The following is a 14,844-nucleotide window of genomic DNA, read 5'->3' as shown; positions in this document are numbered from 1 at the left end:
TAGTATTCCATTGTGTAGATGTACCACAGTGTTTTTAATCCACTCATCTACTTCCAAATATTAGCTATGGTAAATTGTGCTGCTATGAACATAGGGTTGCATATATCCTTTCTGATTGGTGTTTCTGGTTTCTTGGGATATATTCCTAGAAATGGGATCACTGGGTCAAATGGGAGTTCCATTTTCAGTTTTCTGAGGAAACTCCATACTGTTCTCCACAGTGGCTGCACCAGTCTGCATTCCCACCAGCAGTGCACGGGGGTTCCTTTTTCTCCACATCCTCGCTAGCACTTGTCATTTGTTGATTTGTTGATGATAGCCATTCTGACAGGTGTGAGATGGTACCTCATTGTTGTTTTGACTTGCATTTCTCAGATGATTAGTGACTTTGAGCATGTTTTCATGTGTCTCTTGACCTTCTTTCGGAAAAGTGCCTATTTAGGTCCTTTGCCCATTTTTTTGTTTGGATTGCTCATCTTCCTTTTGTTAAGTTGTAACAAAATAAATTTTGGAGATTAAACCCTTATGGGAGATAACATTGGCAAATATGTTCTCCTATGCAGTGGGCTTTCTTGTTTTGTTGATAGTTTCTTTTTCTGTGCAGAAGCTTTTTATTTTGATGTAGTCCCATTTGTGTATTTTCTCTTTAGAAAAAATAGTTTTCATTGTCCTAGGAGCTGTATCGGTAAAGATATTGCTACGACAAATGTCTGTTATTTTGCTGCCTATAGCTTCTTCTAAGATTTTTATGGTTTCCCATCTTACGTTTAAGTTCTTTATCCATTTTGAGTTTATTTTTGTGTATGGTGTAAGTTGGTGGTCTAGTTTCATTTTTTTTGCATGTATCTGTCCAATTTCCCCAACATCATTTATTGAAGAGACTGTCTTGACTCCATTGTATGCTCTTGCCTCCTTTGTCAAATATTAATTGAGCATAATGGCTTGGGTTGATTTCTGGGTTCTCTGTTCTGTTCCATTGGTCTATATGTCTGTTCTTGTGCCAGTACCAGGCAGTTTGAGAACAGTGGCTTTGTAGTATAGCTTGATATCTGGTATTGTGATTCCCCCCCAACATTGTTCTTGTTTCTAAAGATTTCTGCAGGTATTCAGGGTCTTTTTTATTTTAGATTAATTTTTGTAGAGTTTTTCTAGGTCTATGAAATTTGCCGTTGGTATTTTAATTGGGATTGCACTGAATCTATAGATTGCTTTGGGTAGTATAGACATTTTAATGATGTTGATTCTACCAATCCATGGACATTGCATATTCTTCCATTTGTTTATGCCTTCCTCTATCTCTTTTTTTCAGCATCCTGTAATTTTCTGAGTACAGGTCCTTTACCTCATTGGTTAAGTTTATCCCTAGGTATCTTAATTTTTTTGTTGCAATGGTATATGGGATTGTTTTTTTTTAGTTTCTCTTTTTGTGAGTTCATTATTGGTGTATAAAAAAGCCATAGATTTCTGGGTGTTAATTTTGTATCCTTGTACATTGCCTAATTCATTAAAATATATATTTTTATTTCAGAGAGGAAGGGAGAGGGAGAGAGAAACATTAATGATGAGAGAGAATAATTGATCGGCTCCCTCTTGCATCTCTCCTACTGGGGATTGAGCCTGCAACCCGGGCATGTGCCCTGACTGAGAATTGAACCCTGACTTCCTGGTTCATAGGTCTACGTTCAACCACTGAGCTACACCAGCCAGGCAAGACTTGTAGTCTTCGCCGAAACCAGTTTGGCTCGGTGGATAGAGCGTCGGCTTGCGGACTGAAAGGTCCCAGGTTCAATTCCGGTCAAGGGCATTGTACCTGGGTTGCGGGCACATCCCCAGTGGGAGATGTGCAGGAGGCAGCTGATCGATGTTTCTCTCTCATCGATGTTTCTAACTCTCTATCTCTCTCCCTTCCTCTCTGTAAAAAATCAATAAAATATATTTAAAAAAAAAAAAGGACTTGTAGTCTTAGGTCATGAGACAAAGAGACCAAAGAACTGCTTCAGATGAAAGGAGAGTAAAGGGATGTGACAATTAAATACAACATGTGTTCCTGAATTGGATCCTGGATGAGGAAGTTGTCCCCTGCCCCACTTTTACTCTAAAGGACATTAGTAGGACAATTGGTGACAATTGAATAAAGTTTATAGATTAGATGATAGTTACTTTCCTGATTTTGACAATTGTATGGTGATTATACAAGAGAACATAAGTGTTAGGAAATGTACACTGAAGTATTCAGGAGTAAAGGGATAATTATGCCTACAATTTATTCTCAAATGAATCAGAAAAGATATATCTAGAAAGAGAGTAGGAGGGAGGGAGGGAGGGAGGGAGGGAGAGAGAGAGAGAGAGAGAGAGAGAGAGAGAGAGAGAGAAGCATACATGGAAACATTTGAGGAATCTGGGTGAAACGTATACAGGAATCTTTTGTACTTTTTTTGTAATTATCTGTGAATCTAAAATTACTGCAAAAAAGGATAGTAAACTAAATGCTTATGAATTTTAAAAACTCTGTTCTCATTATAAGGTTATAAATATATTGGCATCAGTTTAAACTCAAAACCATAGCATTTTGCAAATTTGAGAGTGATTTCGTAAAAAACAAGACAATAGTTAGGAACCAGTTCTTTGAAGAGTTGTGTGGTGATTTAAAATCTATCCATAAATTCTTTGTTATTCCTTTCAAGAACTGGAGCTCAAGTACCCTCTTCTTGAGTGTGAGTTGGACTTAGTGACTTGCTTCTAATAAATAGAATGTGGCAGAAGTGCTATGTCTCCTGTGGGACTAGGTCATAAAAGACCATGTGGTTGAAAAAGCATGCTGTCATAGATCACTAGCTCTGGGGGAAGTCAGCTGCCTTGTCCTGAAGCCACTCAGGCAGCCTTGTGGAGAGGCCTCCATAAGAAGGACTCAAGGCCTCCTTCAACAGCCCTGTGAGTGTGCCATCTTGGACATCTACTAGTAGTGACTGGCTGGACTTATAGAGAATTAAAGAAATGAGTGAAAATGTCAAAGAAGACTTGAAGTTGAGATAAAATCACGTCATGAAAGTAGGTTTAAACTAGGAGTAGATTTAGTGGCTAGGATAAACATAAGCCATGAGAAAAAATCTTGAAAGGCTACTTTGCCATTGTGTTTCTAGTATTCCTCAGGTAATTTTGACTCCTCCTTTAATGTAAATCTTGCATATATTGAACACCACATGATTAAGACATGTTCCTTTTTCTCAAAATGCTATTTGGAAACATCCTTGAGTGTGAAAAAATTTTTTTTCATGTACATTGTCCTTACTTAGTTCCTTTGTTTGTTTCTATGGTTCTATATTTGAGAATTTTATTATTTAAAATTTATCTCCAACTCCAGGAATTTGTGGTGGAGTGGGCAAATAATTGTGGCTTGATTGGCGTCCTAATACTTGCATCATGTCGAGGCGCAAGCAGGTGAAACCTCAACACATCAACTTGGAGGAGGACCAGGGAGAGCAGCAGCCGCAGCAGCTGGCCCTGAAGTTTGCAGATGCGGCCCCAGTGGTGTCTATGGTGAGGGAGCCAGGTGCTCCAATGAACAACCCGGGGACTGGTGAGGACATGAATGGGGACCAAGGGAAGGTAAAGAGACCTTGTTTGGAGCAGACTCACATCTGTGAGATATGCTGTGGAGTGTTCTTTAGCTTGTCTACATTCTTAGAACATAAGAAAAATTGCACTAAATCTCTACCTGTCTTCATCATGAACGACAGTGAGGGCCTGGTGCCTTCAGAAGACTTCAGGACTGTGGAGAGCTACCAACCACACAATCCAAGCAGTAAGGAGAGTCCCAGGGAGCATGGTGTCAGCTCATGGGACATGAAGGAGAAGCCAGGGGCAGAGTCTGTTCTGCCTTTAAAGATGAAGACTGCCCTGCCACCCACATCCCAGGACTTAAGCTATTTACCCAAAGGCAAAGTGGCCAACACTGATGTCACTCTTCAAGCACTACCGGGTACCAAGGTGGCGGTGGGTCAGCAGAGAGCCGACATGCTGCCTACCCCCCTGCCTACCTCCTGTTCTTCACTCCAGCCTTCTCCCCAGCCTTCTCCCCTGCCCACCCCCCTACCCACCCACATGCCTCCTCCCCAGCCCACCCCACAGCCTGCCTCCCTGCCTGCTCCCCTGCCTGCTGCCAACAGCATCCCATGGTTCCTGGAGCAGGTCCTGTATCTACAGCAGCAGCAGCTACAGCAGGTCCAGTTCACCAAGCAGGTATGCATTTGGATGAGCATGTGGGCCACCTACATCCTCCACTCAGGCATGGTGGGAGCTGATACCCTGAAGACCTTAGGCAGCCATGTGTCCCAGCAGGTCCAAGGTCCGTCTCTGGACCCCTTGAAACAAGCAAGCCCACCTCACACAAATATCCCTCCCACCACCAGCTCTGTGCCCCCAGGGCTGGTATTCATTGCCCCAAGGCCAGATGGGTCAAGGGTGCTTCCGAACCACCTCCCAGGTGCTTTGATACCTCAGGCCCCAGGCTCTGTGCCCTCCCAGAGCCCTTTCTCCACTGTGGCATTAGACCCATCCACGAATGGGAAAGGGAGGCCATCCAGTGTGCCCCCAGTGTATGTCAAACCCAAAGACAAAGCTGGCATCTACATGTACAAATGTAATTACTGTAACAAGGTTTTTGAGACTGATAACTCCTTACAGTTCCACCTCCGTTCCCATTTTGGAGAGAGACTCTTCATGTGCTCTGTCTGTGGCCAGTGGTTCACCACAGAGGACGACCTCAAGACGCACTCACATCAACATTTCCAGGTGAAAGCGAACCCCCAGCTGTCTGGCGAGTTCCACAACAAAATGACTACAGGCACTGGTGTTCCTTATGCACTCTCTGTACCTGTCCCTGAAGATGAATCAAGTGTTAACAAATCTGTCCTGGCCTCAGGGACCCCCAGGTCCCTAGGGCTACCTCAGAATCTCTCTTGTGGGACTAACCCCAAGGACCTAATGGGTGGCTCACTGGCCAACTATCCTCAGCCCTGGCCTCCAGAAAGTGAGGATGGATACCGATTCTCTGGGGTAGGGCCAAATCATAATTGCCCAAGGGTTGGTAGTTCCCAAGGGAGAGGGGCACCCAAGCCAGGGTCAGAGACTTTCAAGTTGCAGAAGCTGGTGGAGAACAATGACAAGGCCACCACTAACCCCAATGAATGTTCCGATTGCTACCGTGTCTTAAGCAGCCAAAGGTCTCTCAAAATGCATTACCGCAGCCACACCAGGGAGGGTACATACAAGTGTAACATCTGTGACCGAATCTTCTCCACCAAACACAACCTGAATACACACTTAAACTCTCACGAAGCCAACACATCCACAAAGACAAAGCATTCGTGTCCCATCTGCCAGAAGAAGTTTACCAATGCAGTCATGTTGCAGCGACATGTTCGGATGCACATGGGTGGTCAGATTCTCAACACACTTGTTCTGGAAAATCCTTGTGACTTTAGGGATCCTGAGCCGATGAAGATCAGTGAGAATAGCAGCACAAGTGCCATATTTCACAATGATGTTGAAAGCACTGATGTAAACAAAGTTGGCTCTCAGGATGCCCCTAGCAGTTCATCGAAGATCCCCATGCCTCTTCTGAGCACCCACTCGACATCACCTATGCCAGGGGTAACCATCACAGCTCCCCTGGTTGTGGGTCTTGCTGCTGTGCAGCAGAGCAGCAGAGGAAAAGGTTTGGTGGAGAGTGGTGGCGTGACCAACTTGTCCTCAGTGATAGGAGACCAGAAGTATCAGAGCCAAAGTCCAGACTTTCTGGAAGTCACATCCTTTCAGGCCATCGCCCCAGCCAATGGCAAAGCAAAAAGCAACAAGTCCAAATTTCCTGATGTTGGTGGCAAAGCAGAGAGCTCAGAGAAGAGCCACACTGATATGGAAGGTTGGAGCAGTCTCCCATCAACAGTTGCCAAGGCTCAGCCAACATATATCAAAGTTGAAGTTCCTGGTGCATTTGGACCCACAACCATATCCCCAGGCATGGCATCTTCGTTAGCAGCTCAGCCATGCCAACAAAACAAGCAACATGGCCACACACAGTTCAGGAAGAACTCATTGGCCAGTGCTGTTCAAATTCATCAGTGGACTCACACTGGGGAGAAGAAGCTTTTCATGTGTAACATATGTAGGCAAGCTTTCATCACCAAAGACAACTTGGAAGCCCACTATATGACTCATGGGGCCAACAATAGCTCTGCACACTGTGGGAGGAAGCAGGGTATTGAGAACACCATGGTTCTGTTAGGAACAGATGGAAAGAGGCTCCCTGTAATGTTTCCCCAGGAAACCATGGTCCCTTCAGTGAATGTGGACCCTGTTGTATGCAACCAGTACACCACCATGCTCAGTGGTGGTCTGGCCAATAATACCAACAATAGCTCAGTGATCCAGAGTGTAGATCTCTCTACTCTCCTAGTTTCCCAGGGGGCAAGCTCTGCTGTGGGTAACACCACCGTCTCCAAGATAGATGGCTCTCAGTCAGCTCTTAGTGCTGATGTGGAAAAACCAGGTGCTGCTGACAGCATTCCCAAACACCAGTCCCCTCACTTACTGGAAGCTAAGCTACAGGGGAGCCCACCTGGAGAAATGTAGAGTGACCACTCTTGAACTGGACTTTCTTCTTTTTTTTGTTATAACCCATCTCCTCCTGTTTGTTTGTTTTTACTGATGTGCAAACGATGTTTACAGTTGTGACCACCAACTCAAGCAAAGTCCTACAATCACAATGTTGCTATGCTGCTTTGTGAAAATAACACAAAACAAAAAAAATCTTACAGACTGGTGTTTTTGTAAATTTTGGAAAGAAGTAGGGCTTGTAAAGTAGCGTTGTTACTTGCAACCAACTGTGTACATAAAACCTTTGTACAAGATAGAGTTACTATTTCCAAAGACTGTCATTTGATTCAAGTTGGAACTTACCGAATCACAATGTAAAAGACAACTGCTTAGCCTAATTGGGATGAGGGGGTGCTATATACTTCCTTCGTTCCTTGAAATTTATTGATTTTGAGAGAGAGAGAGAGAGAGAGAGAGAGAGAGAGAAACAGAAACATCGAAATTATTCCAATGATTTATGCATTCATTGGTTTATTCTTGTATGTGCCCTGACCATAGATGGAACCTGTAAACTTAGCATATCGGGATGATGCTCTAACCAACTGAGCTACCCAGCTGGGGCCTCCCCCGCCCCCGTTTTTGAATGTACCTTTATAAAAACTAATGTTGTAGAATTACAAAATTCCTTTAACCTTGGAATCTTAAGTAGGATACCCTCAAATGGACTGATTTTAGTCCTTAGGGAATCAATGTATGTGCTGCTACTTATTGAAACACAGTTCATTTGGAACCCTAAGAGTACCAATGTATTATTCCCTGTGCTCTCCAGATGCCACCTTCTTCCTGAACACCAGAACAGGTGGGCACCCGAGCAGGGGACCTCAAGTGACTTAGTTTAGTTCACCAATGCTTATTCTATCAAATAAGTGGGTTTTCATTCTTGAAGAAACTCACAGAAGGGCGTGTTTTCTCATAGGTTCACATACTATCCTCGCCCAAGGATATATTTTTATTAATGAGAGAGAAACAAATATTGATGTGGGAGAGAAAAATCGATCGGTTGCCTCCTGTATGGGCCCCGATCAAACCCCAAACCTAAATATGTGCCCTGACTGGGAATCCAACCCACCACCTTTGGTGTATGGGAGGATGCTCCTTCAACTAACCAAGCCACCCAGCCAGAGTTTCACATACTAATTTTAATAAAAACTTTCTTGATGTAGCTTATGCCAAATAGTTATGAAGATGTCTCTTCATGAGTATTGCATGAAGGCTACAAAGTTGGAACAGGCAAGTCCTGGGTATGAAAGCTTTGTTATCTACCTCATTTATTTCTTATTTTTGTAGCCTTAGTCTCTCTTTTCCTGTTTTATGACTGCTGAAGTTTTCCTAGTCCATGTCTTAAACCTAAGAGTTGTTGTATTGGTGAGAGCAGCTGGACGTTCAAGATGTTTTTGTGATTTTTCTAATGTTTTTTTTTGGTGTGTATATGATATTTAGTGAATGATGAAACAGTGCTGTAATGGTTTAATGAGAAACAAGAAAGAAAGACCCTAATTTCTGTGTGGAGGAGTCTTTCCCCTTCAATATGGAATGTAGATAAAGGCTGTTCTCAAAAGTTTGAGTTATTGCACCTGACTTTAGGATCCAAAAAATAAATTTAATTTTTTTTTGCCAAGTTGTGCCTTACTTTCTGGAATTGTACGTGAACACAATAATAGTACCTGTTTACACTGTGAAGTGAATATTGTTACAGAGGACACACACCAGAAGCTTTCTCATTGTTAAGTTAATAAGAGAAAGCCCTGTAGTTTTACCTGCTGATGCTGACTGTTGGAGAATAAAATTTGGATTACCACCCCCACCCCAATACATACATACATACATACATACATACATACATACATACATACATAAAAATGTATCTACAGAGAAAACTTATGCACATAGAAGGGAAATGCTAAGTGTGTGAGAATTATGATTCAAAGAGCATATGGATGTGGATGTAAATCAGTTAACTGGAATTGTGATTTATGTACCTGCCCTCTCCCATGGGTTGCCATACCTTCAAAGAAGTGATACACGTATTTCTGACCTTGCAATGCTGAGACTCAGATCCTAGATGACCCAATAGTCACATCAACTTGGTCAATATAGAAAAGGACAGGAAAAAATGAAGAATGAGACCACAATCCATATTTGCCATAAAATGATTCTGTTTGCAGCCCTGGGAAAGTGGCTTTTGTTTATTGAGTGTAAGACTATTAGTATACTCTACTGAAATCACTTAAATATTTACAGATCAACTTGTGCTGCACATGCTTTTTCTAAGAGATGTGAGACATATTATTCTGATGTAAAATCCTGACTCAGGTTGGGTTCTCTGGGAACAGAAACTGAAATGGAGATTCGAATTTAAGTGCTCTGTTGTGGGAGAGCTCTCAGTGAGGGAAGCCGGATGGGGCAGGGGAAAGAGCTGAGTAAGTATGTCTCAGCTGGAGACTTGTCTACCTCATCCCACAGGGCTCTCTGGAACATGATTTGTACTATAAAGTTGGTTTCACCTTGAGGCAAGGGGCTAGCTTTTTGTCCTTCCTGTTAGCTAGCCATTGGCTATGGGTTGCTCTGCAGGAGGGGGCGGGGAGAGTGTGGAGTTGTAACCTGAAGTGGCTCCAGGTTGGCTCCAGTCTTTAAAGAAAGTAGCAGTTGTGTGCCATTATCAGACAACACTCACTGAAGGTGCATTGCCTGGTGACAGGAATCTTGGCAGTGAATTAACAGTGTCTACAATAGGTCTGACATTTTTACATGGTAATTATGTCAGAATCTGGCTAGATGTTCCCCAAACCCATTTCTTCTTCCTGGGTATACAGCTTGACTACATTTCCCAGACTCCCTTGCAGTTTGGTGTGATCATATGACTCAGCGCTAATCAATAGAAAGCAGGAAGATATGTCCCACCTTTGGCCCTGCCCCATAAACTCCACTATAAAAGCAATCTTCCATGCACTCTCTCCAACTCTGCTGAGCTCCTTTATTTTTATAACTGTCAAGTGTAGAGCATCTAGTGGAGGACTTTGGGGTCCCAGGGGATGGAGGGGCTCCTAGGGTGTCTTTGAATGAACAACCCCCATCCACGACCATTGTACTGTGACATGAGCAAGAAATAAGTCATTACTATGTTTGTTTCAGTAGTTAGCCTACCCTGACTCATTTAGTGTACCCCACATTTTTCAGAAACACGAATAGCTTCTGAAAAGTTGATTTTCAGAATTTTATCAATTTAATAAATGATAATTTCTCAAATTTATGACTGAAGTGCTAAATAAGTAAGAAATGTTTTTAATTCCTTAAAACATAGAAAAAAACACTCTGAAGTATATTTGAGTGTTATAAGTGATTTTCAAAAGCACCATGAAAATACATGGCTAGGATAATTACTATCCAAAATCCTGTTCAGGGAAACAAAGCAGGAAGCTGCCTTCCCAAGGTTAGACAGCTTGCTATTGTTAATGAGTAGTGCGAACTGTTGGTTCCAGTTTGTCTGACATGACTATTGGGCTTTCCCAGTGCACAGAAAGCTTTAACGTTTCTGCTCAGCCATTCCCAGGACTACCAAAGGCTTCATTCCATGGAGAGAGGTGAACTGTCTGATAACTTACATAAGAGGCCAGCAGGGCTGCTGAGAACAAGCTGTTTGTTGCTTGAGAGCAGCTACCTTCTCAATTTGTCAAGCTTTTTCTCCAGAGGATGGAGCTGATATATGAAAAAAGAGGTCTCTCTCTCTCTCTCTCTCTCTCTCTCTCTCTCTCTCTCTCTCTCGGTGGGTACAGGATATAATTTCATGTTCAAAACTGGTTTTATGGGAGACTGTAACTTGTAAGATTCCATTGTTATTAGTGGTTTGTAGGGCATATGACGGTGCAAGTATTCCAACCCCTCTTTTTCGCTATGAGTGTAGAATGAACTGGGTAAGGTCCATGGGGATACGTCAGCTTCATTGTTGCTGGAATTGGACTGGACATTTGGATTGGACTTGTGGCCACAATCAGGCTTCTTACTATCTCTACCCCATTCCCTCCCCACTTCAGAGAGCATCTACAAAATAGGCCCTTACCTAGGAAGCTGAAAGGAAATTGATGTCTTATACCCATCAGGTCCTGCAAGTGGGAACAGAGAGTGGCCCCAAACTAGGTGTACTTTGCATGCAGAAGCAGGGATAGAGTGGAGTCCCCTCTGAAGGTAGCAGAATTCAGGGGTGGTGGTGGTCGGGAGAGAGGGAGAGGGAGAGAAAAAGAGAGGAACATAGGGAGACAGAGAGGGACATAGAGACACTGTTGGAGCCAAGAATGATCAATTTCTTCTCCCTCCTATCACTTCTTCCTTAGAGAAGAGTAAATGAGAGGAGCTGTGAGAAGTGGCAATGTTATTTCATCAATATTCCCTTCTGGGAGTAGAGAGGAAACTTTCTCATGAAAAAATGCTGCCAGGGGAATAGTATTCCCACTCCCACTGTTAAAGATGTACCTTTCTTCACTTCTAGAAAAAAAAAAAAAGGTAAAATCAGACAAACAAATGATTAGATAGTACTGAACCTTATATATACTATATTTTTTCCTATATGCAAGAAAATATATACCTGTGATAAAACTTAATTTATTAGGCACAGTAAGAGGTTAACAACAGCCAATTATAAAATGAACAATTATAACAATATATGTAATAAAAGTTATGTGAATGTGATCTTTCTCAAAATATCTTATTGTACTGTACTCACCCTTCTTGTAGATAACGTGAAGGTACTCCAGTCATCTGATAACTGAACTACTGAGTGACTAATGGGGGGAAGGAGGGGGGAGGAGCTAATCCAGCAGGGAGACGCTGGACAAAGGCAAGATTTACCTCTCAGGTAGCCTGGCGGGGTTACTCAGAACGGCACACAATTTAAAGCTTATGAATTGTCTATTTCTTGAATTTTCCATTTGATATCTTTGGACCATGGTTGACCAAGGGCAACTAAAACCATGGAAAGGGAAACTGATCGCCGAAACCGGTTTGGCTCAGTGGATAGAGTGTCGTCCTGCGGACTGAAGGGTCCCAGGTTCGATTCCGGTCAAGGGCATGTACCTGGGTTGCGGGCGCATCCCCAGTGGGAGATGTGCAGGAGGCAGCTGATGGATGTTTCTATCTCTCTATCTCTCTCCCTTCCTCTCTGTAAAAAATCAATAAAATATATTTTAAAAAAAGAAGAAAAAAAGAAAGGGAAACTGGTCAAGGGTGAGGGGGTGTGGTGGACAGACATGAGCAGAGCAAGGATGATGGTACAGAAGGTCTCCAGGGTGGAAAGCCTCAGGTGCTTAGCAAAGGACAATTGTAGGGTGGGCATTGCCCCCAGAGTGGTCTTCATCCCTAGCATATCGATGGTCATGCAGTTTGGATCCCTTGAGAGAACATTTAGACCTCAGTTGTATTTCAGCTCCAGGCCGAGAAAAGCAATAAACCAGACCAGCAACCCCATGGCTGACCTCAGGACCAGCTGCATTGAATAATGACCCCCTGCCTGATGCAGCCACCGACCAATCAGTGGAGACCTAGACCCTGAAAGGACACACCTGGAAAGCTGCTGAATATTCTATTAAGAGCTTCCCCTGTGACCTCCCCTAAAATCTCCAACCTTAAAACACTTAGGGTGGAGGACCCAGAGGGCTCTCCCTCCAGGGAGCATGCTGGTGCCTTTCCCTTTTCAGTTTCCCTTTCCCCTTTTCCACCCTCTAGGTGCCTTACCATTATTTTCCTCACTCCCAAGCTCCGAGGGCCCTTCTTTTGCTTCCACAACTTGTTTCCTCAGCCCATCTCTTGTATGAATTACTTCTTCTAACATTTACAAATAAATGTTTTCTTTTTTTAAAAAAAATATATTTTATTGATTTTTTACAGAGAGGAAGGGAGAGGGATAGAGAGTTAGAAACATGAGAGAGAAACATCCATCAGCTGCCTCCTGCACACCCCCGACTGGGGATCTGCCCGAAACCAAGGTACATGCCCTTGACCGGAATCGAACCTGGGACCTTTCAGTCCACAGGCCGACACTCTAGCCACTGAGCCAAACTAGTCAGGGCAATAAATGTTTTCTTATAGTTTGGGCCTTGGCTCTGAATTCTTTCTGAGCCAGAACTCAAGTATGGAGGTTGCTGAACCCAGGTCTGGTCTTTCCCTACCAGTCTAACACCCAGTGTCATTCCTGCCACCTACAACAGGGGGCTACTGTACAGTGGTCAGTCCTTCAGTAAGTACTTTTTAAACTTCACCAATCTTTGAGATACAATATGAAGTATCTCAGTATCACTCATGAAAATTCAGAAGCTCAAACTGAATTCTCCATATCGCCCCCTCCCAGGTAACCCAAAGATCAGCTGTAGGCAAAAACAACACAAAACAAAACAAAAAACTATTAGGTTTCCATACTTTAGAAGTCAACAAATTTTTTCAATAAAGGGTCAGAGAGTAAATATTTTAGGCAATAACACAACTCTGCCATCATAGTGTGAAAAGAACCACAGACAACACATGACTGTTCCAACCAAACTTGGTTATGGACACTGAAATGTTTCTTTTAACATATATGTTTATTGATTTCAGAGAGGGGGAAGAGGAAGAGAGAGAGATAGAAACATCAATGATGAGAGAGAATCATTGATCATCTGCCTCCCACCTGCCCCACACTGGGGATCTAGCCTGCAACCCAGGCATGTGCTCTGATGGGGAATCGAACTGCAACCTTCTGGTTCATAGGTCGATGCTCAACCACTGAGCCATGCCGGCTTGGAAAATGTAAGTTTCATATAATTTTTATGTGTCCTGAAATATTGTTTGGTGCACAGGAAACACTAATAATTTTTTCAGCCATTAAAAAAAATGTAAAACCCACTCTTAGTTCATGAGCCATATAAAATCAGGTATTGGTCTTGGTTTTACAACCCCTGCTTTAGAAAACTTTTCTCTAGAAGTAACCACTACCTTGTTCTGAGTTTGTGGTTATCTTTATGTGGGGATTTAAAAGGAAAAAAAGCATAACTTAAAGATATCTCTTGGCTATTCTCGAATATATTATCTTTTTGGCCATGATGGAGCTGAAACAAGTGTGTAAGTTTAGAACTGCAAGAGTATACAGAAATTCTCTTCTAAAATGTTCTTATTTACTGTCAGCCTTAAGTGATATGAATGTTTATAGTTTTATATTCTTATCTATTTTGAAGTTTGATAACTATTTCTTGTATTAGAAAAGCTGTTGTAGAAGTAAAGAACAGTGCTTAGAATTCCTTAGATATTAAAACATTTTTAAAATGCCATTTTCTCCTCCTGAGTTCTTGTTTTAAATATTATTGCTATTGGGTCACTCTGGGTGTGCCTCTTGTCTGTCAGTCCGTCCACCTATCCATCCATCTATCCATCCATCCATCCATCCATCCATCCATCCATCCATCCATCTATCCATTGTTGAGAAACTTCCCTTCCAGCATCCCAGAACCCATCAGGGCTGCCCCTCCTCCCTGCTCCACCCTGCAGTCCCTCATCCTTGGCTCAAGTCTCTGGGGCTCTTCCCTCTCCCGTGACCCTACCTCTTTGTCTGGTTCTTTGGCTTCTCCAGTCCCACCCATTCATCAACATCCATCTTGGGTCTCCTTCATCAAACCTTCCTGGTTGAGCTCTGGTTCATGGATTTTTCTCTCTTCTCTAAATTCCCACAGCACTTAGCCCAGAGTACACAATTTAGCACTTAATTATACATTGTCTTTTATTGTTTGTTTTTATTTGTTGTGTCAGTTTTGTCTTTTCCGGTGAGGTTGCAGACTCCTTGAAACAACACATCTTTATTTTTTCAAAACCTCTTACAGTACTCTTGGAGGGGCACCACCAATACTCCCTGTTCTACCAGAAATAGTTGATTGATAGGCACAGATGTGAGACTTTCTACCCATCTTTGTAGTATCTGGTGCTTAAGAAATATCTGTCAAATTTATTACACTGAGTTGAGTAATGCAGATCAGCTTCAAATATAGTATCACACCATCTCTGCATCCATTTTCTCATCTGTAAAATTGAGATAAAAATGTTTTCCCAACCTACCTGAGAGTTACTGTGAGGCTTAAAGGAGGTAATGTAGCTTTGAACTACACGAATGTTAGGGGTTACGATACCACATATTTCTTTTCATAGGAGTTGTAGGGGAAATTAGGGTTTGGCATTTAT

The 14,844-nt window shown here is 42.6% G+C and overlaps 1 protein-coding gene across 2 annotated transcripts; it reads left to right on the top strand.

Moving 5' to 3' along the window:
• The first annotated feature begins 3,383 nt into the window (after window positions 1-3,383).
• On the top strand, window positions 3,384-7,055 carry LOC132224014 (sal-like protein 4). 2 transcript variants are annotated; one of them, XM_059679073.1, is made up of 3 exons: window positions 3,384-4,008; window positions 4,129-4,639; window positions 5,921-7,055. In XM_059679073.1, exons 1-3 carry the CDS (start codon window positions 3,421-3,423, stop codon window positions 6,628-6,630), a joined length of 1,809 nt encoding a protein of 602 aa, XP_059535056.1. In that variant the 5' UTR covers window positions 3,384-3,420; the 3' UTR covers window positions 6,631-7,055. The 2 variants fall into 2 exon arrangements, with proteins under 2 accessions (XP_059535056.1, XP_059535055.1); XM_059679072.1 differs by having other exon boundaries at window positions 4,129-7,055.
• The last annotated feature ends 7,789 nt before the right edge of the window (window positions 7,056-14,844 follow it).

Source organism: Myotis daubentonii, chromosome X (genome assembly GCF_963259705.1).
Source record: "Myotis daubentonii chromosome X, mMyoDau2.1, whole genome shotgun sequence".
Classification (NCBI taxonomy): Eukaryota; Metazoa; Chordata; class Mammalia; order Chiroptera; family Vespertilionidae; genus Myotis; species Myotis daubentonii.
The sequence above is the reverse complement of the archived record's forward strand: the minus strand, read 5'-3'. Positions and strand labels throughout refer to the sequence as shown.

Coding starts and splice junctions, on each gene's coding strand:
- LOC132224014 (XM_059679072.1), top strand. CDS start 3,421: ATGTCGAGGCGCAAGCAGGTGAAACCTCAACACATCAACTTGGAGGAG. Junction 4,009..4,128: donor TGGCGGTGGGTCAGCAGAGA/GCCGACATGCTG, acceptor CCCACCCCACAG/CCTGCCTCCCTGCCTGCTCC.